At 47.5% G+C, this 25,139-nt stretch overlaps 2 protein-coding genes and 2 long non-coding RNA genes across 4 annotated transcripts; all 4 read right to left on the reverse strand.

Moving 5' to 3' along the window:
- Window positions 1–806: 806 nt before the first annotated feature.
- Window positions 807–2,944, reverse strand: LOC136719378 (zona pellucida sperm-binding protein 3-like). Its single transcript, XM_066697301.1, has 9 exons — window positions 2,534–2,944; window positions 2,322–2,440; window positions 2,144–2,247; window positions 1,874–2,051; window positions 1,655–1,775; window positions 1,416–1,501; window positions 1,221–1,261; window positions 1,021–1,140; window positions 807–919 (listed from the first exon to the last, which is right to left on the reverse strand). Exons 1-9 carry the CDS (start codon window positions 2,894–2,896, stop codon window positions 807–809), a joined length of 1,245 nt encoding a protein of 414 aa, XP_066553398.1. The 5' UTR covers window positions 2,897–2,944.
- A 1,882-nt stretch (window positions 2,945–4,826) lies between these two features.
- Window positions 4,827–7,660, reverse strand: LOC136719014 (uncharacterized). The gene is made up of 2 exons (XR_010805345.1): window positions 5,764–7,660; window positions 4,827–5,665 (listed from the first exon to the last, which is right to left on the reverse strand). It is a non-coding gene; the product is annotated as an uncharacterized LOC136719014 (long non-coding RNA).
- Window positions 7,661–16,617: 8,957 nt separating this feature from the next.
- LOC136719379 (zona pellucida sperm-binding protein 4-like) lies at window positions 16,618–19,134 on the reverse strand. Its single transcript, XM_066697302.1, has 6 exons — window positions 18,627–19,134; window positions 18,434–18,531; window positions 18,327–18,355; window positions 17,944–18,211; window positions 17,555–17,857; window positions 16,618–17,456 (listed from the first exon to the last, which is right to left on the reverse strand). The coding sequence occupies exons 1-5, from the start codon at window positions 19,107–19,109 to the stop codon at window positions 17,617–17,619; spliced, it is 1,119 nt and encodes a 372-aa protein (XP_066553399.1). The 5' UTR covers window positions 19,110–19,134; the 3' UTR covers window positions 16,618–17,456; window positions 17,555–17,616.
- A 5,213-nt stretch (window positions 19,135–24,347) lies between these two features.
- Window positions 24,348–25,076, reverse strand: LOC136719015 (uncharacterized). The gene is made up of 2 exons (XR_010805346.1): window positions 24,598–25,076; window positions 24,348–24,496 (listed from the first exon to the last, which is right to left on the reverse strand). It is a non-coding gene; the product is annotated as an uncharacterized LOC136719015 (long non-coding RNA).
- Window positions 25,077–25,139: the final 63 nt, after the last annotated feature.

Below are 25,139 nucleotides of genomic sequence, written 5' to 3' on the forward strand. Positions count from 1 at the left end.
AAATGACAATGTCAGTTTATATTCATTACGTCATTCTGTTTCGACTAGTTTCAAAGGGTTTGCGGCGTTTCGTCATAGGAGAAAAAGCCCAAGCCGATCTGGGATCACCTCCAGTTGACCCAAAATACAGCAAACGCAAAGGTACACACTCCTAGCTCGGATTCCCGCTCTGTGACGAATGTATACATCTCAAATCAAACCTCAGATTCGATGTAACAGACCCAACACTGCATAGTGGCATCAGATGATCGTTTCTATGGAAAAATATGTAAACGGCCACGGGCATGGCGCACGCATGCACAGGTTTCTCTTCGAGATAATGACGTTAGTTGAACAGGAAGTTAATCCCTCATAGGTTAATTCACATTTGCTTTGAATAGATGAACATGCAAAGCTGCTTTTCGAACAATAATTCGTGATCTACACATCTGATCTAACCGGGTAGCTTCGTGTCGGATGTAAGCGTTTGTAACCCCGTTCTCCTCCTGCAGTTTCTACGATACAGTGTCCTCCGATCAGCTGTAGGCTGCCAGCCCCGTGGCACTGTGGTGGGATGTTCTGAAAGTGGGAATCTTTTTCTGAACACGTGATTCCGAGCCCTCCAGGGCCTAATTTTCGGCATCACTAGCTGTAGGCACAAAAGCTGCAGAAATCCTGGAAAGCAGCAACACGCCAACTGCGAGCTAAAGGACAGTTTTAGACCAGCTGTAGTGGCCATGGATAGCCATCCTGCTGAACTTGGAGAGCAAAGAGGAAAGACACAGGGCATGGTCTGTTCTCAGCTTTATTGATCATTCACACAACAGTCAAGCTGTGGGTGAGCTTGCTCTCCTGTACAGCACAGTCCCCAGCACAGCAATGCACACCACAGCCACAGCAGCCACCACACCAGCCAGGAGCACAACCTCAGCAGAGATGCCTGCAAAGAAAGCCCACCCCACTGGTCACTCACTTTAGGTCAAACCCAGACTACAGCAAGAGACCGCAACCTCTGGCTCCAATTTCAATAGGCCCCAGTACCTGCTTCTTTGCGGTCCTCTGCAGTCAGGGGAGACCTCTGGGCATTCGTCTCCACTGGAGGGATGGCATCCTGCGGCTTCTCCAGCACACGCACAAACACTGTGGCATCACCTTCCCATTCTGGAAGGTGGAGAGGCTTGGATCCAGCCACACATACTATACCCCAGTACCACACGCACAACCAGGCAAAGGATCCTTACCCTCCTTGAAAGCCAAGTCCCTCCTGTACCTCCCAAAGTACCTGGATTTAGAGACAGGGCTACAGCTGGAGTCACAGCAGCTACAGACCTGATCGCTCCCATCCACCGAGCTCCAGCTACAATAGGGATACAGCCATCAGGACGGAGACCCGGAGAAGGACACCAAGGGCCTCAAGCACCCTCCTCCCCCTCTACCTGTTGCCCACAGGGTAGCAGGCCTTGTCCAGGTTGTCCACAGCCTGGGAAGCAGCAGTCACCTTCAGGTGGCAGGTCATGTAGATCTGAGCAGAACAGACATTGGCACAGTTAGTGCACCCTGGGAGAGCTGCTTCAATGCCCAAGAAGCCACACAGTTGAGAAAGCAGAGGCCAACCAAGCCAAAGATGCAAAAGCAGTAGTCAAAAGCTCAGAGGCAGAGTGGCTGGGAGACTTACAGAGCTGTTGGCATCATTGTGGAACCTGAAGGCATCAAGCACCATCTGCAGCTTAGTGACGTCCTGAGGTCTTGGCATGAAGTGAGAACTGGAGCCCGTCACCTTGGCATCAATCAGGCAACTGGGGACAGGAGGAAATCCATGATCAGTCCCTGCTCGGAGTCGACACCCAACACCTGCAAGCACCCTGGCCATGCTTAGCTATGGGATCTCACTCACCCATAGTTCCCAATGAAAGTGTAACTGGGAGAAGAGGTCGGGTCAGAGGTCAAGGTGGCCACACAGCTGTCCACAAACAGCCGCAGGGGCACGTGGCTGGCCTGGTTGACGGAGGCTTGGATGTTCAGGACGTCCCCCAGGAAGTACACGTTGGAGGGTCTAGGGGAGCTCCAGTCATCTGCGGAGACGGGGAGCAGCATGAGGCCTCTACAGAGCAGAGCAGCACTCCAGTACACGGGAGGGTTAGAGCTGCATTAGGTTGGCCTCTACCAGTCATGAGCTGCAGGGAGAAGTCCAGGAGATCCTCCGCAGACTTGGTGGAGGTGTATGGGACCCAGGTTGGCTGCAGGGCATCGCTGCTCACATTGTGGAGCCTATGGAGCAGACAGCAATTACACACCGATCCTACAGCAGCTAGGCTGAAGCAGTACTGCAGCAGAGTCCTCACCGGAGGTAGTGACACTCGATGTGGACAACAGCAGGGTCGGTTCTCACGATGCCAGTGTTGGCAATCGGGGACGGGTGGTAGTTTAGGGAGAAGCTGTAAACCAGCTCGTCTTCGGTCATCTACAAGTGAAAGGCACAACGGTTAAGCTCAGGATGGTTTAACCCATTCACCGTGCGAGTCTACAGCCGTATTCTCCCCCCTCCCCTACTTACCGACAGGGCGCTGCCACAGCCCTGCAGCTCCGACTGGAAGACCAGGACCGTGTGGTTCTGCCCACTGAGCGCACAGCCTCCCAGCTGGATATCCGCAGCCTGGATCAGCTCGCCGGTACCGAACAGGTCTCTCTCCACCGACACCTGGATCGCGCTGTCCCCGCACTGTGCCCACACGACGGGGGAGACTTGCTGCTTGAACAGAGAAGAATCCACTCGCACAACGGCCTTGGCTCTGGCGGGAGGCTTGGCTCTGGCTGCAGGCTTGGCTCTCGCCCACTTAGAAACTCTGCCGGCGTCGCAGAGCCCAGCGAACACACACAGCACTAGCAGCCCACACCAAGAAGCCCTCGTACGTAGCATTGTGGCGAAAATACAAGAACAGCTCACAGATTCGCGATGCTTACCCAGCCCACACCGCCTCCTTTTATACACTGAGATGATCCCGCTCAGCGTGTCTCTCTGAGGAGACAGCGCGACATTTTCACGTGGAATTCGGCGACAAGTGGGGCTGCAACAGCAGCGGCGCGGATCCAGCGCGGATCCCAGTGCGTCCCGTCCTGCACAGGTGCAGCGAGTAGTGACGACGGAACCGATTTTGCCGCTGTGTGAGCGTGTTTCGTGCTGTCCCGACTTCATTTTTTAGGCTACAGAGAGCAGATGAGCAACACTCAATTCAATGCTGTTGGTACCACTACCAGTACTCCAGCTAATGATTATAATAGTAGCCTGTGAGTTCGTAGAACTAGGACCCTGCCACCTGCTTTCCTCCCCGCGATAGGTGGCCGTGTCGTCTTTTTAAATAATCCCTTATTGATGAATAATCTCACGATTCCACGCGAATCATGTCAATTAGTCAAGTTATCAACAGAATACCAGGTGCTGTATTGAATTTTGCAATACACCTCGAAGCATGTCATTTCATGCCTTTACTAGGGAACTGGGATTATCCGAGACAAACGCAGTCTCATTATTACAATTCAATGACAGTGTGCACAAGGATTTCTCAACACTGTGCCAGGGATGTAATTCACGGGTTGCAGATTGCCGTATCTGTGACACAGTCACTTGACTTCATTTTGTATTTGATATGTTTTCTTCAACATTCGTTTGCACCTTTTTATTTCACTAACTTAACATTCTTTAATTACTTTGAATTTGGCTCGATTGAACTTGGGAAATGGGTTGTCAACAGCGTTCATGGCGGTTTTAATTGAATTATCCATAGAGCTCGTGATTGGTGGAAAATACAACTTCATTACAATACAATTCATTGTAATGTACAATACAATTCATCATTTTACAATCTGCTCAAAACAATATTTCAAGAAATAGAAAATATATAGGCGTTGCTGATTGCTCTTTGCGGTTTAGTCCCTTATTGATGAATAATCTCACGATTCCACACGAATCATGTCAATTCATCAGTCGGACACGTTGAATATTGCGGCAGCAACTGTACACAATTATTGAAAGGGGGCATGCAACCCGTTTTGACCTCATATTCATTACGATTGGTCAGAATGTGTCATTACGTCATTTCAGTGTTTCATTTTACGAGTTGCTAGAATTCTGTACCTTCTCTCCGGGACATATAACATGTGTGTTCATCCCATTGCTGGCTTTCTCTTCAGCCTACGGTTTACACCTTCACAACCGTGACTACATTTACAATATTTAATGGTTCATAAATATATTCGTCATGAAAGTAAATGAAATTAGTTTAAGAATTCATGTATTAGCAGGCGTTATCCATGGCGATGTAGACGTATAACCTATAAGCTATACAAAAGCTCAAATATGATCACTTCAGACCCAACCGGAGTAACTGCAATAATATTCAATAACTTCAGAAAGACGGAGTCAGTAGAAGAGCAAATACGGGTTCAAGTCACCTACGGGGCAGAACAAATTGGAACAAATAATGTGACCGTTACATCAGCGTCCGATACCACTGTCTCAAGTATTGTAGATACAAGGCAGTTTAAGTGCAGGATTATACAGCAGGTATAAAAAGAACACATCGCATATTGTAGATCACGGACTCATTTGAAAAGTAGAATACAGCGCAGTGCCAAATTGAAACAAATGTCGAATTGTAAGGGGTTTTAAAGCAATCTGAATTGCACCGCGGTTAGGTTATTCGACTCCCCCCAGACTTACAGTCTTTTATCCTTCACTAACCGAGTGAAATTCTAGTTTCACGATGGTTTACAGTGGTTTAAAATTCTAGTAATAAAAAAGACACTGTTTTCAACATTCATTATCATTGTATTTTAACCGTCAGAATTAACGGAGATTCTGTTAAATGTTATTTTACAGTTGTGAACACTGATTATACGGTAGTTTGTCATTAAAGAATAAACATATTTCAACCTTCACTATTACAGTTAGTTAATTAACCTTCAAAACTACAGAGATTTTTTACAGTGTGGATACAGGAAGCTTATTGGGATTTCTTCTTTGGATCTGGGCAACATGCCAATCAATACAGATCAAGCAAAAGACCAAGTTTAATCCACCTCAGGACTATACTCTCAGCAACCCCTCACACACGAAAGGGAATTCTGAGCAGCGGACACAAGGAGGGGCCACTTGTTGCCACCCCTGTAAAAGGCACAGTAGGGCCACGAGTACTACACACCGGTTGGCGTGCATTACTAGAGGGAAGAGCAGCCACTGAACAGAGGGCCTGGAGTCAGGCTCTGGAGCACACGGCTGAAGGATCTTTGCAAGGCAAGAAGAAACGGAGCGAGTCAGACATTTCACAGTCCACATTTTATTCAAAAACCTGCTCCAGCTACAGTTGGGATGCCCGCATGTGGGGCCTGGCTCTCCACACAGCCGCCAGCACCACAGCACAGAGCACAAGCACCGTGAAGGCAGCCACGGTCAGCACACCATAGCCGAAAGCCTGGGGCACTGTGGAGACGGGAGAGGGACAGGCAGCTCACAAGGGTGCAGACATGAGAGGGCTGAGCGCCAGCAGAGTGTCAAAGCTCCCCTCCTCACCTTCACTGGGAGAAGCCCTCCTGTCCACAGCAGGGAGCTCAGAGGCAGTCAGGATCACTTCCCCACTGGACACCACGGCCATCTCCCTGGAGGCCCTCTGCACCGGGGCAACGGCTCTCCCTGAAGGGACAAGAGCAGCATTACAGAAGCAGCCCCTCCACTGGGGGAGCCTTAGGGAAAGATGCCAGTCCAGCTCACACTGGAACCGAGCCACTCACTCATTCTCTGGTTGCACGGAGTGACACAGCGGTCAGTAGCACTGGGTTGGCACACTGCTGCACTACAGTGGATGAACACCTGGGGGAGCACGAGATGCAGTACAATACAATGCCGCCATGGGGAATGTGGCGTTCCTTGGCCAATAGACCCTTACCTTCGCCTTCAGAGGGAGCTGGGAGCCAGCATCCACAAAAGTGAACATCTGCACGATGAAGCGCTTGTAGTGCGTTGGGTATGGCAGCCCTGAAGAGCCAGCCACAGGAACCAAGGTGGTCTGGTACTGGTCATCTCTGTACGGACACCTGGAAAGAGCACCACACATGGGTCAAGAGGTCTGCCTAAACCACCAACACAAGCTGGCCGGCAAGAGATACAGGGCTCCAGTTACCCAGCAACCAGCAGGCTCCACTGGGGCTGGCCGAGCGGGCTGGGGGTGGAAGTTGCCCAGCAGTCTTCCAGAGTCAGGACAATGTTGGGGTCGGTCCTATTCAGGATGCGAACCTCAACATACACAGGATCCCGCAGGACCTTGGTCACGGGGTAGTCCCCATCACCGTAGTAGGCGTCATACACAGCTTCTACAGGAGGAACGACGGAGAGCTTTAGGAAGCCAGCATGCATTGGAAACCAGTACATAGCATGGCCATGTACAAGGGCTCATCACAGTACCCGTTGCAATCCTGAGCTCCACACTGAGAGGTCCAGGGGCCACGACTGAAGGAGGAGGCGGGGCTGCAGTGTACACTACAGCCTCCACAGGAACAAGCTCACTGCCCGAATACTTGCACAGGAAGGTCAGCCTGGAAGGAGAAGCAGGCAGCCATTGGACCCAGTCGGGTACTGGCACATGGAGACGGCCACTGGGGAGCCCCACTTACTCATAGTAGCTGTCCCTGGTGATGGAGCCATCAGGCCCCTCCTGCACATCACGTTTAGAGGACATCGTGTTCTCGTACACCACATCGCCACCCTCACTCTGGAAGAGGGAAGCAGACCCTCACGTTATACAGCCAAGACAATCAGCACAAGGCGCTGCAATGCTCAGGCCAAAGCTGGGAACCGCTTCCTCACCTTCAGTGTGCTGCCACAGGCACTGACTGGGAACTGGAACAAGGCAAAGCCAGCAGTGGTGCCAACAGGGCTGCAGGGGGCGCCCTGACCCCCCAGCAGGCTGACGGTGTCAAGGCTCAGCGGAGGCCTGGTCACATTCCTGGGTACTACAACCACAAACTGACCATCCGTGGTGCATTGCACAGTCACTGGAGGGAGAGGGGAGAAGATTAGCAAAGCAATGCGCTCAGGAGCCGTTTGTACGAGATTTTGCCCATACCACTCACCCTCATTGCTGTAATAACAGGGCTGTCTTCCCCTCTGATCAAAGCAGCAGTTACTCGCTTCACAGTCGGCTCTACTGATTGCAGGGGCGCCACACGCCATTTTCTCGTTGTCACTAACCGAGCAGTTCTGACCCTGGGCTATAGACACGTCCACCGCAGCCGCCATCAGCAGACAGACAAGACTCCAGACCCGCACGCTCATCCCACACCTCTCCATTGTGCAACTCGGCAACGAAGTGCCGAGAAGCGGCGCTCCGCTCCTTAAATAATCCGGCGCCCTGATTGGCTCAGGGCTGGCCCTGGCGCAGCAGGCTGCACGAGGATTTCAGCCACCCCAGCGGGCCAGTCGGGCTCTTTGGTGGAGCTCTCGCTTTGCTGCCGCACAATCACTGTCAGATGCCACATCACTGTCTGTCGGCAAGCCCGCCGCGCCCCGCTGCGCTCACTTCACTGCCCCGGCTCTCAACGCACAGCTCCCCTACCTACTGAGCACTCATCTCCAAGACTTTCACAGCTTTTTAGAGAGAGTTCCGACTCATCATACGGTCGGTGTGCGACACTCGCAACAGTAGCAGTGAAGATGAATAGCTGTATGACATTGTAACACGTCTTCTTCAGAGACAGTGAATGCTGGATTTTGAAAAGAACGGAAATGCAAAAGCACATTGAAATTGAGCATCGAGTTCAACTTTAAACGGACAGTGTGCCTCATCACGTCCTCCTTGTGACTTGGGACGAGAACACGATTTGATGCCCTGATTGCAACGAACCAATTACTTCCAGCGTCACCGAGTGCACTCTGAAAATGTATGGCAAGCAGTTGTGACATTTAATCCATCATTTCTAAAATCAAAAATACAATTGGTGATATCAAGAATGATCTGCTATTTTTGATATCACCAATTGTATTTTGGATTTCATAAACTGTATTTTTGATATCAGAAATTGAATTTTTGATATCAAAAATGCATACTAATTATAGCATCCGGTTCTATTTGTCATATCAAAAATGCATACTAATTATCATACGGTTCTATTTTTCATATCAAAAATGCATACTAATTGACGTCCGGTGATTTGAAACTCAACCCTTTACACTCCGCCCCATTATTTTCAGATCTTCCGCGATCGGAGAAATAAATTGTACGTTTTTCAAAACTATAAAATATACCAGAGACTAGAGAAACTAGAGACCGGGAGCTTTCAAACGATGTCTTACTCGCGTATGTAGAGTCTTCATAGCATGGGCTACAGGCTTGCGAAATCAGCCATGTGTCCTAGTGTACAGGGCTGATTTGCGTATGCCCGAGTGTTTGTTTCTAGCCTGTCAGCCGATTTGCCTTAAAATACGAAAGGTCACAACTTGTTCTTTAATTTGATACAAGATAAAAGCATATGGCACAACGAAGCAAGGGGAAACACGGTAACACTTTACAATAATGGGCATTAATTCCTCATGAATTCCGATAGTACAACACGGGGAAAACACATGAATGCATGATGTAATTCTTGTGAACTCATTTGTAATTCAAGTATGTGAATTCATCATGATGTAAAGACTCTTATTCATATGGAATTCTTTTTTAATCCCCAGGCGAGCGAGTAAGAGGGTATGAATTCATTATGATTCATGATTATTAAGGGTCTTCTTTTCTGCAGTATGTTCCTCATGAATTAATTCGTAATTCAACAAATGGTGTTAATCATGTGTACAAATCGGGACTGGCTATTTGAATAAAAGCAAACAAAATATATGGATTCATCTCAATTTTGAATTTTAAAATATATTTTTCTTGCAATAATCGGCGTTATGCCAAGTTACGTTTTCTCGTAAGGAATCGAGCTTATTTACAAGCTAATCACATGCACTTCATGTTTAAAGACAATTATTTTGAAGTCATGACTTATTCATGTTTTTCTCCTAATGAACACTGCATGATCGAACAACTATAGTCAACTGAAATATGTGGGTATAGCCGCTTCATGCTTTGCTGTAAGGGCATACAATTATTGTTTTTAAATGTTAGCGCATGTATATACGTGTAAATATTGTAGCGATATCTGCTGCGTGTGTTCGCCACCAAAACAACAAATAATCGGACCGAGCCGTGTTTCCTGCAACAGGCTTTATTTTTCAAAACATTGTAATGCAGCTACACCCGTCTCTATCACTTCTGTCCTGTCCTACTTCTGCGGCGGACCGGGCGCCCCTATATATGCCCTCGGCCCGTGACGTCTCCCCCAATCACGGCGCCTAAGTTCCCGCGCTGCGCTGACCCATGAACGCGGAATTCAGTATTTCCCTCTGTCTAACAGTAATAATTACATTGTTCATTGTTTTCTTGTTTTACTCTGTTTTTAAAGTCTGTAAAGCGCTTTGAGCACCATCAAAAAAGCGCTGAATAAATAAAGGTATTATTATTATTGTTATTATTATGATCACTGAATGCCGTGGAACGCGTTGATGACCCAGCGGACCCGTGTGTGACTCGATTCACAGGCACATCGGGGCACCGTTTGTAGTAGTACATCCCAAACAGCATGAAACCCCTATACCTACATATTTTACTATACATTCTTGCCCCTAGACTAAGGACTTTACTATAATGGTCTGCTCATGCAGTGTTCATTACGAGATAACATGAATCAGTCATGACTTTCAAATAATTGGCTGTAAACATGAAGTGCATTAGCTTGTAAATAAGCATGATTCTTTACAAGAAAACGTAACGTGGCAAAACCCCGATTATTACAAGCAATAATACATTTTAAACCTCAAAATTGTGATGAATCCATACATTTTGTTTGCTTTTATTCAAATAGCCAGTCTCGATTTGTATTGAATTTGTATTTGTAATGAGTTCATACCCTCTTACTTGCTTGCCAGGGGGTTGTGAAAAACATGAATTCATGTGTGAAGACATATACATACATCTGAGTTCACAAGAATAACATCATGCATTCATGTGTTTTTCCTGTGTTGTACTATCGGAATTCATGAAGAATGAATGCCCATTATTGTAAAGTGTTACCAGAAACACAAACAGGAAAAATGCCAGTAGAGAATGGCTACCGCTGAGATTGTTTATTCAACAGTGAACAGGGCAATGTCAGGCTTTAACAACGAGACGAATGGCCATTCTGAGTGCTCTGAATTATGAACATCTACTTGGGGACTTTTCCGAAGAAGGGGATTAACTATAACACGGAAAGCAGACGAAACCGAATGTTAATTAGTATGCATTTTTGATATCAACAGTTAGCAGGTTAATTCTTGATATCAACAATTGTATTCTAGATATCAGCAATTATGGATTAAATGTCACAACGGCTTGCCATAAAAATGTCCCCAATTGAAACAAACGGCAGGTAACTGCTGCTCTTTTGGAGGTCCCGGTAGCGCATTAAAACAGCGGGCTCTCTAACCTTTGTGCCACTTCGCTGGGATTAGAGCTCTGGAGCAGAGATTTGTGGCTTTAATCCCAGGCAGGAGATACAGTTGCTGTACATTTGCGCAAGGTACAGTACAGATTGCTCCAATAGAAACACAACTGTACAAAGGGGTCAAGATCTGTTAAAACAATGCTATATGTTGTAAGTCATGTAATCATTTAGAATAAGCAGAGACAGGTCACAAAGTGAACTGATTAAAATAGGAATTTATAAAATGTACTATGCTTTGAATTGCTTTGTATTATGTAAATCTGAATTTGTATTGTTTGATGCCTCGTACTGAACTCTATGTTTGCACGTTGTATTGCGCTTATGTTTTGTAAGTCGCCTTGGCTAAGGGCGTCTGCCAATCAATAATAATAATAATTATATACTACTACTACTACTAATAATAATGCAGGACTGGTCATCTGAAAATGGAGATTATAGCAATACAAATCAACAACCCTCTACGGCTATTTAATGTTCATACAATTACAGACAACCCACGAAGAAATTGTCACACACATAAAACAACAAAAAACGCATTCACTTGCTTTGCAAGGTGTACTTTTAAATGTACGGGGGCTGCAACGTATAAAATCCCATTAAGAATCAAGCCTCTGCCACTAAGACTGTAAACCAACCAAATCTCCATCAGTTCCAGCGATCTAATCGCAATATTCAACTTTTGAAATAATTTCCAAATCACAAGTGTGTGAGAGGCTGTGGCGAATGAGTTTTAGGTAGTGCTGTCCGACTCGAGATGCTGCGCACCTGCTAGAAATGTGCGCCTTCATTGGAAATAAGCGGTTTCCGCCGCTGATGTAGGCGTTTCTAGGCGAATGCAAGTCTCTTGTTGTGACGGCCGAATTCATGAACATCTCCATGAATGAGTTTGAGATCCTTATTGATGTGCAGGTGCCCGAGATCAAAGTCATTTTTCTTTCATAGCGGAGCACAAATGTGTTTGGAGTAGTTTTAGCGCACTGAATGCTCGCTCACCTGTTGCTGTCGTGACCGGTATGGTATAGGAACACATTACAAACTAATCACTCTCATCGTAAGTCTGTACAGTTACATTTTCGTCCACGAGAAATCCGGCTATTTCGCGCAGTGCTCCTAACGCTCCTCGGTTAACTCCTGCAGCTCAGAGGAGCGCCTGGCGTACGCGGTCCGAACCCCGAAAAAGTCACTGCTTTTGTTCAAAATACATGTATTCGATTTTTGTATACGCCACCGTCTCCGCAGTCGCTACCAAAATGACAATGTCAGTTTATCTTCATTGCGTCATTCTGTTTCGACTAGTTTCAAAGGGTTTGCGGCGTTTCGGCATAGGAGAAAAAGCCCAAGCCGATCTGGGATCACCTCCAGTTGACCCAAAATACAGCAAACGCAAAGGTACACACTCCTAGCTCGGATTCCCGCTCTGTGACGAATGTATACATCTCAAATCAAACCTCAGATTCGATGTAACAGACCCAACACTGCATAGTGGCATCAGATGATCGTTTCTATGGAAAAATATGTAAACGGCCACGGGCATGGCGCACGCATGCACAGGTTTCTCTTCGAGATAATGACGTTAGTTGAACAGGAAGTTAATCCCTCATAGGTTAATTCACATTTGCTTTGAATAGATGAACATGCAAAGCTGCTTTTCGAACAATAATTCGTGATCTACACATCTGATCTAACCGGGTAGCTTCGTGTCGGATGTAAGCGTTTGTAACCCCGTTCTCCTCCTGCAGTTTCTACGATACAGTGTCCTCCGATCAGCTGTAGGCTGCCAGCCCCGTGGCACTGTGGTGCGATGTTCTGAAAGTGGGAATCTTTTTCTGAACACGTGATTTCGAGCCCTCCAGGGCCTAATTTTCGGCATCACTAGCTGTAGGCACAAAAGCTGCAGAGATCCTGGAAAGCAGCAACACGCCAACTGCGAGCTAAAGGACAGTTTTAGACCAGCTGTAGTGGCCATGGATTGCCATCCTGCTGAACTTGGAGAGCAAACAGGAAAGACACAGGGCATGGTCTGTTCTCAGCTTTATTGATCATTCACACAACAGTCAAGCTGTGGGTGAGCTTGCTCTCCTGTACAGCACAGTCCCCAGCACAGCAATGCACACCACAGCCACAGCAGCCACCACACCAGCCAGGAGCACAACCTCAGCAGAGATGCCTGCAAAGAAAGCCCACCCCACTGGTCACTCACTTTAGGTCAAACCCAGACTACAGCAAGAGACCGCAACCTCTGGCTCCAATTTCAATAGGCCCCAGTACCTGCTTCTTTGCGGTCCTCTGCAGTCAGGGGAGACCTCTGGGCATTCGTCTCCACTGGAGGGATGGCATCCTGCGGCTTCTCCAGCATACGCACAAACACTGTGGCATCACCTTCCCATTCTGGAAGGTGGAGAGGCTTGGATCCAGCCACACATACTATACCCCAGTACCACACGCACAACCAGGCAAAGGATCCTTACCCTCCTTGAAAGCCAAGTCCCTCCTGTACCTCCCAAAGTACCTGGATTTAGAGACAGGGCTACAGCTGGAGTCACAGCAGCTACAGACCTGATCGCTCCCATCCACCGAGCTCCAGCTACAATAGGGATACAGCCATCAGGACGGAGACCCGGAGAAGGACACCAAGGGCCTCAAGCACCCTCCTCCCCCTCTACCTGTTGCCCACAGGGTAGCAGGCCTTGTCCAGGTTGTCCACAGCCTGGGAAGCAGCAGTCACCTTCAGGTGGCAGGTCATGTAGATCTGAGCAGAACAGACATTGGCACAGTTAGTGCACCCTGGGAGAGCTGCTTCAATGCCCAAGAAGCCACACAGTTGAGAAAGCAGAGGCCAACCAAGCCAAAGATGCAAAAGCAGTAGTCAAAAGCTCAGAGGCAGAGTGGCTGGGAGACTTACAGAGCTGTTGGCATCATTGTGGAACCTGAAGGCATCAAGCACCATCTGCAGCTTAGTGACGTCCTGAGGTCTTGGCATGAAGTGAGAACTGGAGCCCGTCACCTTGGCATCAATCAGGCAACTGGGGACAGGAGGAAATCCATGATCAGTCCCTGCTCGGAGTCGACACCCAACACCTGCAAGCACCCTGGCCATGCTTAGCTATGGGATCTCACTCACCCATAGTTCCCAATGAAAGTGTAACTGGGAGAAGAGGTCGGGTCAGAGGTCAAGGTGGCCACACAGCTGTCCACAAACAGCCGCAGGGGCACGTGGCTGGCCTGGTTGACGGAGGCTTGGATGTTCAGGACGTCCCCCAGGAAGTACACGTTGGAGGGTCTAGGGGAGCTCCAGTCATCTGCGGAGACGGGGAGCAGCATGAGGCCTCTACAGAGCAGAGCAGCACTCCAGTACACGGGAGGGTTAGAGCTGCATTAGGTTGGCCTCTACCAGTCATGAGCTGCAGGGAGAAGTCCAGGAGATCCTCCGCAGACTTGGTGGAGGTGTATGGGACCCAGGTTGGCTGCAGGGCATCGCTGCTCACATTGTGGAGCCTATGGAGCAGACAGCAATTACACACCGATCCTACAGCAGCTAGGCTGAAGCAGTACTGCAGCAGAGTCCTCACCGGAGGTAGTGACACTCGATGTGGACAACAGCAGGGTCGGTTCTCACGATGCCAGTGTTGGCAATCGGGGACGGGTGGTAGTTTAGGGAGAAGCTGTAAACCAGCTCGTCTTCGGTCATCTACAAGTGAAAGGCACAACGGTTAAGCTCAGGATGGTTTAACCCATTCACCGTGCGAGTCTACAGCCGTATTCTCCCCCCTCCCCTACTTACCGACAGGGCGCTGCCACAGCCCTGCAGCTCCGACTGGAAGACCAGGACCGTGTCGTTCTGCCCACTGAGCGCACAGCCTCCCAGCTGGATATCCGCAGCCTGGATCAGCTCGCCGGTACCGAACAGGTCTCTCTCCACCGACACCTGGATCGCGCTGTCCCCGCACTGTGCCCACACGACGGGGGAGACTTGCTGCTTGAACAGAGAAGAATCCACTCGCACAACGGCCTTGGCTCTGGCGGGAGGCTTGGCTCTGGCTGCAGGCTTGGCTCTCGCCCACTTAGAAACTCTGCCGGCGTCGCAGAGCCCAGCGAACACACACAGCACTAGCAGCCCACACCAAGAAGCCCTCGTACGTAGCATTGTGGCGAAAATACAAGAACAGCTCACAGATTCGCGATGCTTACCCAGCCCACACCGCCTCCTTCTATACACTGAGATGATCCCGCTCAGCGTGTCTCTCTGAGGAGACAGCGCGACATTTTCACGTGGAATTCGGCGACAAGTGGGGCTGCAACAGCAGCGGCGCGGATCCAGCGCGGATCCCAGTGCGTCCCGTCCTGCACAGGTGCAGCGAGTAGTGACGACGGAACCGATTTTGCCGCTGTGTGAGCGTGTTTCGTGCTGTCCCGACTTCATTTTTTAGGCTACAGAGAGCAGATGAGCAACACTCAATTCAATGCTGTTGGTACCACTACCAGTACTCCAGCTAATGATTATAATAGTAGCCTGTGAGTTCGTAGAACTAGGACCCTGCCACCTGCTTTCCTCCCCGCGATAGGTGGCCGTGTCGTCTTTTTAAATAATCCCTTATTGATGAATAATCTCACGATTCCACGCGAATCATGTCAATTAGTCAAGTTATCAACAGAATACCAGGTGCTGTATTGAATTTTGCAATACACCTCGAAGCATGTCATTTCATGCCTTTACTAGGGAACTGGGATTATCCGAGACAAACGCAGTCTCATTATTACAATTCAATGACAGTGTGCACAAGGATTTCTCAACACTGTGCCAGGGATGTAATTCACGGGTTGCAGATTGCCGTATCTGTGACACAGTCACTTGACTTCATTTTGTATTTGATATGTTTTCTTCAACATTCGTTTGCACCTTTTTATTTCACTAACTTAACATTCTTTAATTACTTTGAATTTGGCTCGATTGAACTTGGGAAATGGGTTGTCAACAGCGTTCATGGCGGTTTTAATTGAATTATCCATAGAGCTCGTGATTGGTGGAAAATACAACTTCATTACAATACAATTCATTGTAATGTACAATACAATTCATCATTTTACAATCTGCTCAAAACAATATTTCAAGAAATAGAAAATATATAGGCGTTGCTGATTGCTCTTTGCGGTTTAGTCCCTTATTGATGAATAATCTCACGATTCCACACGAATCATGTCAATTCATCAGTCGGACACATTGAATATTGCGGCAGCAACTGTACACAATTATTGAAAGGGGGCATGCAACGCGTTTTGACCTCATATTCATTACGATTGGTCAGAATGTGTCATTACGTCATTTCAGTGTTTCATTTTACGAGTTGCTAGAATTCTGTACCTTCTCTCCGGGACATATAACATGTGTGTTCATCCCATTGCTGGCTTTCTCTTCAGCCTACGGTTTACACCTTCACAACCGTGACTACATTTACAATATTTAATGGTTCATAAATATATTCGTCATGAAAGTAAATGAAATTAGTTTAAGAATTCATGTATTAGCAGGCGTTATCCATGGCTATGTAGACGTATAACCTATAAGCTATACAAAAGCTCAAATATGATCACTTCAGACCCAACCGGAGTAACTGCAATACTATTCAATAACTTCAGAAAGACGGAGTCAGTAGAAGAGCAAATACGGGTTCAAGTCACCTACGGGGCAGAACAAATTGGAACAAATAATGTGACCGTTACATCAGCGTCCGATACCACTGTCTCAAGTATTGTAGATACAAGGCAGTTTAAGTGCAGGATTATACAGCAGGTATAAAAAGAACACATCGCATATTGTAGATCACGGACTCATTTGAAAAGTAGAATACAGCGCAGTGCCAAATTGAAACAAATGTCGAATTGTAAGGGGTTTTAAAGCAATCTGAATTGCACCGCGGTTAGGTTATTCGACTCCCCCCAGACTTAGTCTTTTATCCTTCACTAACCGAGTGAAATTCTAGTTTCACGATGGTTTACAGTGGTTTAAAATTCAAGTAATAAAAAAGACACTGTTTTCAACATTCATTATCATTGTATTTTAACCGTCAGAATTAACGGAGATTCTGTTAAATGTTATTTTACAGTTGTGAACACTGATTATACGGTAGTTTGTCATTAAAGAATAAACATATTTCAACCTTCACTATTACAGTTAGTTAATTAACCTTCAAAACTACAGAGATTTTTTACAGTGTGGATACAGGAAGCTTATTGGGATTTCTTCTTTGGATCTGGGCAACATGCCAATCAATACAGATCAAGCAAAAGACCAAGTTTAATCCACCTCAGGACTATACTCTCAGCAACCCCTCACACACGAAAGGGAATTCTGAGCAGCGGACACAAGGAGGGGCCACTTGTTGCCACCCCTGTAAAAGGCACAGTAGGGCCACGAGTACTACACACCGGTTGGCGTGCATTACTAGAGGGAAGAGCAGCCACTGAACAGAGGGCCTGGAGTCAGGCTCTGGAGCACACGGCTGAAGGATCTTTGCAAGGCAAGAAGAAACGGAGCGAGTCAGACATTTCACAGTCCACATTTTATTCAAAAACCTGCTCCAGTTACAGTTGGGATGCCCGCATGTGGGGCCTGGCTCTCCACACAGCCGCCAGCACCACAGCACAGAGCACAAGCACCGTGAAGGCAGCCACGGTCAGCACACCATAGCCGAAAGCCTGGGGCACTGTGGAGACGGGAGAGGGACAGGCAGCTCACAAGGGTGCAGACATGAGAGGGCTGAGCGCCAGCAGAGTGTCAAAGCTCCCCTCCTCACCTTCACTGGGAGAAGCCCTCCTGTCCACAGCAGGGAGCTCAGAGGCAGTCAGGATCACTTCCCCACTGGACACCACGGCCATCTCCCTGGAGGCCCTCTGCACCGGGGCAACAGCTCTCCCTGAAGGGACAAGAGCAGCATTACAGAAGCAGCCCCTCCACTGGGGGAGCCTTAGGGAAAGATGCCAGTCCAGCTCACACTGGAACCGAGCCACTCACTCATTCTCTGGTTGCACGGAGTGACACAGCGGTCAGTAGCACTGGGTTGGCACACTGCTGCACTACAGTGGATGAACACCTGGGGGAGCACGAGATGCAGTACAATACAATGCCGCCATGGGGAATGTGGCGTTCCTTGGCCAATAGACCCTTACCTTCGCCTTCAGAGGGAGCTGGGAGCCAGCATCCACAAAAGTGAACATCTGCACGATGAAGCGCTTGTAGTGCGTTGGGTATGGCAGCCCTGAAGAGCCAGCCACAGGAACCAAGGTGGTCTGGTACTGGTCATCTCTGTACGGACACCTGGAAAGAGCACCACACATGGGTCAAGAGGTCTGCCTAAACCACCAACACAAGCTGGCCGGCAAGAGATACAGGGCTCCAGTTACCCAGCAACCAGCAGGCTCCACTGGGGCTGGCCGAGCGGGCTGGGGGTGGAAGTTGCCCAGCAGTCTTCCAGAGTCAGGACAATGTTGGGGTCGGTCCTATTCAGGATGCGAACCTCAACATACACAGGATCCCGCAGGACCTTGGTCACGGGGTAGTCCCCATCACCGTAGTAGGCGTCATACACAGCTTCTACAGGAGGAACGACGGAGAGCTTTAGGAAGCCAGCATGCATTGGAAACCAGTACATAGCATGGCCATGTACAAGGGCTCATCACAGTACCCGTTGCAATCCTGAGCTCCACACTGAGAGGTCCAGGGGCCACGACTGAAGGAGGAGGCGGGGCTGCAGTGTACACTACAGCCTCCACAGGAACAAGCTCACTGCCCGAATACTTGCACAGGAAGGTCAGCCTGGAAGGAGAAGCAGGCAGCCATTGGACCCAGTCGGGTACTGGCACATGGAGACGGCCACTGGGGAGCCCCACTTACTCATAGTAGCTGTCCCTGGTGATGGAGCCATCAGGCCCCTCCTGCACATCACGTTTAGAGGACATCGTGTTCTCGTACACCACATCGCCACCCTCACTCTGGAAGAGGGAAGCAGACCCTCACGTTATACAGCCAAGACAATCAGCACAAGGCGCTGCAATGCTCAGGCCAAAGCTGGGAACCGCTTCCTCACCTTCAGTGTGCTGCCACAGGCACTGACTGGGAACTGGAACAAGGCAAAGCCAGCAGTGGTGCCAACAGGGCTGCAGGGGGCGCCCTGACCCCCCAGCAGGCTGACGGTGTCAAGGCTCAGCGGAGGCCTGGTCACATTCCTGGGTACTACAACCACAAACTGACCATCCGTGGTGCATTGCACAGTCACTGGAGGGAGAGGGGAGAAGATTAGCAAAGCAATGCGCTCAGGAGCCGTTTGTACGAGATTTTGCCCATACCACTCACCCTCATTGCTGTAATAACAGGGCTGTCTTCCCCTCTGATCAAAGCAGCAGTTACTCGCTTCACAGTCGGCTCTACTGATTGCAGGGGCGCCACACGCCATTTTCTCGTTGTCACTAACCGAGCAGTTCTGACCCTGGGCTATAGACACGTCCACCGCAGCCGCCATCAGCAGACAGACAAGACTCCAGACCCGCACGCTCATCCCACACCTCTCCATTGTGCAACTCGGCAACGAAGTGCCGAGAAGCGGCGCTCCGCTCCTTAAATAATCCGGCGCCCTGATTGGCTCAGGGCTGGCCCTGGCGCAGCAGGCTGCACGAGGATTTCAGCCACCCCAGCGGGCCAGTCGGGCTCTTTGGTGGAGCTCTCGCTTTGCTGCCGCACAATCACTGTCAGATGCCACATCACTGTCTGTCGGCAAGCCCGCCGCGCCCCGCTGCGCTCACTTCACTGCCCCGGCTCTCAACGCACAGCTCCCCTACCTACTGAGCACTCATCTCCAAGACTTCCACAGCTTTTTAGAGAGAGTTCCGACTCATCATTCGGTCGGTGTGCGACACTCGCAACACTAGCAGTGAAGATGAATAACTGTATGACATTGTAACACGTCTTCTTCAGAGACAGTGAATGCTGGATTTTGAAAAGAACGGAAATGCAAAAGCACATTGAAATTGAGCATCGAGTTCAACTTTAAACGGACAGTGTGCCTCATCACGTCCTCCTTGTGACTTGGGACGAGAACACGATTTGATGCCCTGATTGCAACGAACCAATTACTTCCAGTGTCACCGAGTGCACTCTGAAAATGTATGGCAAGCAGTTGTGACATTTAATCCATCATTTCTAAAATCAAAAATACAATTGGTGATATCAAGAATGATCTGCTATTTTTGATATCACCAATTGTATTTTGGATTTCATAAACTGTATTTTTGATATCAGAAATTGAATTTTTGCAATCAAAAATGCATACTAATTATAGCATCCGGTTCTATTTGTCATATCAAAAATGCATACTAATTATCATACGGTTCTATTTGTCATATCAAAAATGCATACTAATTGACGTCCGGTGATTTGAAACTCAACCCTTTACACTCCGCCCCATTATTTTCAGATCTTCCGCGATCGGAGAAATAAATTGTACGTTTTTCAAAACTATAAAATATACCAGAGACTGGAGAAACTAGAGACCGGGAGCTTTCAAACGATGTCTTACTCGCGTATGTAGAGTCTTCATAGCATGGGCTACAGGCTTGCGAAATCAGCCATGTGTCCTAGTGTACAGGGCTGATTTGCGTATGCCCGAGTGTTTGTTTCTAGCCTGTCAGCCGATTTGCCTTAAAATACGAAAGGTCACAACTTGGTCTTTAATTTGATACAAGATAAAAGCATTTGGCACAACGAAGCAAGGGGAAACACGGTAACACTTTACAATAATGGGCATTAATTCCTCATGAATTCCGATAGTACAACACGGGGAAAACACATGAATGCATGATGTAATTCTTGTGAACTCATTTGTAATTCAAGTATGTGAATTCATCATGATGTAAAGACTCTTATTCATATGGAATTCTTTTTAAATCCCCAGGCGAGCGAGTAAGAGGGTATGAATTCATTATGATTCATGATTATTAAGGGTCTTCTTTTCTGCAGTATGTTCCTCATGAATTAATTCGTAATTCAACAAATGGTGTTAATCATGTGTACAAATCGGGACTGGCTATTTGAATAAAAGCAAACAAAATATATGGATTCATCTCAATTTTGAATTTTAAAATATATTTTTCTTGCAATAATCGGCGTTATGCCAAGTTACGTTTTCTCGTAAGGAATCGAGCTTATTTACAAGCTAATCACATGCACTTCATGTTTAAAGACAATTATTTTGACTTATTCATGTTTTTCTCCTAATGAACACTGCATGATCGAACAACTATAGTCAACTGAAATATGTGGGTATAGCCGCTTCATGCTTTGCTGTAAGGGCATACAATTATTGTTTTTAAATGTTAGCGCATGTATATACGTGTAAATATTGTAGCGATATCTGCTGCGTGTGTTCGCCACCAAAACAACAAATAATCGGACCGAGCCGTGTTTCCTGCAACAGGCTTTATTTTTCAAAACATTGTAATGCAGCTACACCCGTCTCTATCACTTCTGTCCTGTCCTACTTCTGCGGCGGACCGGGCGCCCCTATATATGCCCTCGGCCCGTGACGTCTCCCCCAATCACGGCGCCTAAGTTCCCGCGCTGCGCTGACCCATGAACGCGGAATTCAGTATTTCCCTCTGTCTAACAGTATTAATTACATTGTTCATTGTTTTCTTGTTTTACTCTGTTTTTAAAGTCTGTAAAGCGCTTTGAGCACCATCAAAAAAGCGCTGAATAAATAAAGGTATTATTATTATTGTTATTATTATGATCACTGAATGCCGTGGGACGCGTTGATGACCCAGCGGACCCGTGTGTGACTCGATTCACAGGCACATCGGGGCACCGTTTGTAGTAGTACATCCCAAACAGCATGAAACCCCTATACCTACATATTTTACTATACATTCTTGCCCCTAGACTAAGGACTTTACTATAATGGTCTGCTCATGCAGTGTTCATTACGAGATAACATGAATCAGTCATGACTTTCAAATAATTGGCTGTAAACATGAAGTGCATTAGCTTGTAAATAAGCATGATTCTTTACAAGAAAACGTAACGTGGCAAAACCCCGATTATTACAAGCAATAATACATTTTAAACCTCAAAATTGTGATGAATCCATACATTTTGTTTGCTTTTATTCAAATAGCCAGTCTCGATTTGTATTGAATTTGTATTTGTAATGAGTTCATACCCTCTTACTTGCTTGCCAGGGGGTTGTGAAAAACATGAATTCATGTGTGAAGACATATACATACATCTGAGTTCACAAGAATAACATCATGCATTCATGTGTTTTTCCTGTGTTGTACTATCGGAATTCATGAAGAATGAATGCCCATTATTGTAAAGTGTTACCAGAAACACAAACAGGAAAAATGCCAGTAGAGAATGGCTACCGCTGAGATTGTTTATTCAACAGTGAACAGGGCAATGTCAGGCTTTAACAACGAGACGAATGGCCATTCTGAGTGCTCTGAATTATGAACATCTACTTGGAGACTTTTCCGAAGAAGGGGATTAACTATAACACGGAAAGCAGACGAAACCGAATGTTAATTAGTATGCATTTTTGATATCAACAGTTAGCAGGTTAATTCTTGATATCAACAATTGTATTCTAGATATCAGCAATTATGGATTAAATGTCACAACGGCTTGCCATAAAAATGTCCCCAATTGAAACAAACGGCAGGTAACTGCTGCTCTTTTGGAGGTCCCGGTAGCGCATTAAAACAGCGGGCTCTCTAACCTTTGTGCCACTTCGCTGGGATTAGAGCTCTGGAGCAGAGATTTGTGGCTTTAATCCCAGGCAGGAGATACAGTTGCTGTACATTTGCGCAAGGTACAGTACAGATTGCTCCAATAGAAACACAACTGTACAAAGGGGTCAAGATCTGTTAAAACAATGCTATATGTTGTAAGTCATGTAATCATTTAGAATAAGCAGAGACAGGTCACAAAGTGAACTGATTAAAATAGGAATTTATAAAATGTACTATGCTTTGAATTGCTTTGTATTATGTAAATCTGAATTTGTATTGTTTGATGCCTCGTACTGAACTGTATGTTTGCACGTTGTATTGCGCTTATGTTTTGTAAGTCGCCTTGGCTAAGGGCGTCTGCCAATCAATAAATAATAATAATTATATACTACTACTACTACTAATAATAATGCAGGACTGGTCATCTGAAAATGGAGATTATAGCAATACAAATCAACAACCCTCTACGGCTTTTTAATGTTCATACAATTACAGACAACCCACGAAGAAATTGTCACACACATAAAACAACAAAAAACGCATTCACTTGCTTTGCAAGGTGTACTTTTAAATGTACGGGGGCTGCAACGTATAAAATCCCATTAAGAATCAAGCCTCTGCCACCAAGACTGTAAACCAACCAAATCTCCATCAGTTCCAGCGATCTAATCGCAATATTCAACTTTTGAAATAATTTCCAAATCACAAGTGTGTGAGAGGCTGTGGCGAATGAGTTTTAGGTAGTGCTGTCCGACTCGAGATGCTGCGCACCTGCTAGAAATGTGCGCCTTCATTGGAAATAAGCGGTTTCCGCCGCTGATGTAGGCGTTTCTAGGCGAATGCAAGTCTCTTGTTGTGACGGCCGAATTCATGAACATCTCCATGAATGAGTTTGAGATCCTTATTGATGTGCAGGTGCGTGAGATCAAAGTCATTTTTCTTTCATAGCGGAGCACAAATGTGTTTGGAGTAGTTTTAGCGCACTGAATGCTCGCTCACCTGTTGCTGTCGTGACCGGTATGGTATAGGAACACATTACAAACTAATCACTCTCATCGTAAGTCTGTACAGTTACATTTTCGTCCACGAGAAATCCGGCTATTTCGCGCAGTGCTCCTAACGCTCCTCGCTTAACTCCTGCAGCTCAGAGGAGCGCCTGGCGTACGCGGTCCGAACCCCGAAAAAGTCACTGCTTTTGTTCAAAATACATGGATTCGATTTTTGTACACGCCACCGTCTCCGCAGTCGCTACCAAAATGACAATGTCAGTTTATCTTCATTACGTCATTCTGTTTCGACTAGTTTCAAAGGGTTTGCGGCGTTTCGGCATAGGAGAAAAAGCCCAAGCCGATCTGGGATCACCTCCAGTTGACCCAAAATACAGCAAACGCAAAGGTACACACTCCTAGCTCGGATTCCCGCTCTGTGACGAATGTATACATCTCAAATCAAACCTCAGATTCGATGTAACAGACCCAACACTGCATAGTGGCATCAGATGATCGTTTCTATGGAAAAATATGTAAACGGCCACGGGCATGGCGCACGCATGCACAGGTTTCTCTTCGAGATAATGACGTTAGTTGAACAGGAAGTTAATCCCTCATAGGTTAATTCACATTTGCTTTGAATAGATGAACATGCAAAGCTGCTTTTCGAACAATAATTCGTGATCTACACATCTGATCTAACCGGGTAGCTTCGTGTCGGATGTAAGCGTTTGTAACCCCGTTCTCCTCCTGCAGTTTCTACGATACAGTGTCCTCCGATCAGCTGTAGGCTGCCAGCCCCGTGGCACTGTGGTGGGATGTTCTGAAAGTGGGAATCTTTTTCTGAACACGTGATTCCGAGCCCTCCAGGGCCTAATTTTCGGCATCACTAGCTGTAGGCACAAAAGCTGCAGAGATCCTGGAAAGCAGCAACACGCCAACTGCGAGCTAAAGGACAGTTTTAGACCAGCTGTAGTGGCCATGGATTGCCATCCTGCTGAACTTGGAGAGCAAAGAGGAAAGACACAGGGCATGGTCTGTTCTCAGCTTTATTGATCATTCACACAACAGTCAAGCTGTGGGTGAGCTTGCTCTCCTGTACAGCACAGTCCCCAGCACAGCAATGCACACCACAGCCACAGCAGCCACCACACCAGCCAGGACCACAACCTCAGCAGAGATGCCTGCAAAGAAAGCCCACCCCACTGGTCACTCACTTTAGGTCAAACCCAGACTACAGCAAGAGACCGCAACCTCTGGCTCCAATTTCAATAGGCCCCAGTACCTGCTTCTTTGCGGTCCTCTGCAGTCAGGGGAGACCTCTGGGCATTCGTCTCCACTGGAGGGATGGCATCCTGCGGCTTCTCCAGCACACGCACAAACACTGTGGCATCACCTTCCCATTCTGGAAGGTGGAGAGGCTTGGATCCAGCCACACATACTATACCCCAGTACCACACGCACAACCAGGCAAAGGATCCTTACCCTCCTTGAAAGCCAAGTCCCTCCTGTACCTCCCAAAGTACCTGGATTTAGAGACAGGGCTACAGCTGGAGTCACAGCAGCTACAGACCTGATCGCTCCCATCCACCGAGCTCCAGCTACAATAGGGATACAGCCATCAGGACGGAGACCCGGAGAAGGACACCAAGGGCCTCAAGCACCCTCCTCCCCCTCTACCTGTTGCCCACAGGGTAGCAGGCCTTGTCCAGGTTGTCCACAGCCTGGGAAGCAGCAGTCACCTTCAGGTGGCAGGTCATGTAGATCTGAGCAGAACAGACATTGGCACAGTTAGTGCACCCTGGGAGAGCTGCTTCAATGCCCAAG

Source organism: Amia ocellicauda, chromosome 23, assembly GCF_036373705.1.
Source record: "Amia ocellicauda isolate fAmiCal2 chromosome 23, fAmiCal2.hap1, whole genome shotgun sequence".
Lineage (NCBI taxonomy): Eukaryota > Metazoa > Chordata > Actinopteri > Amiiformes > Amiidae > Amia > Amia ocellicauda.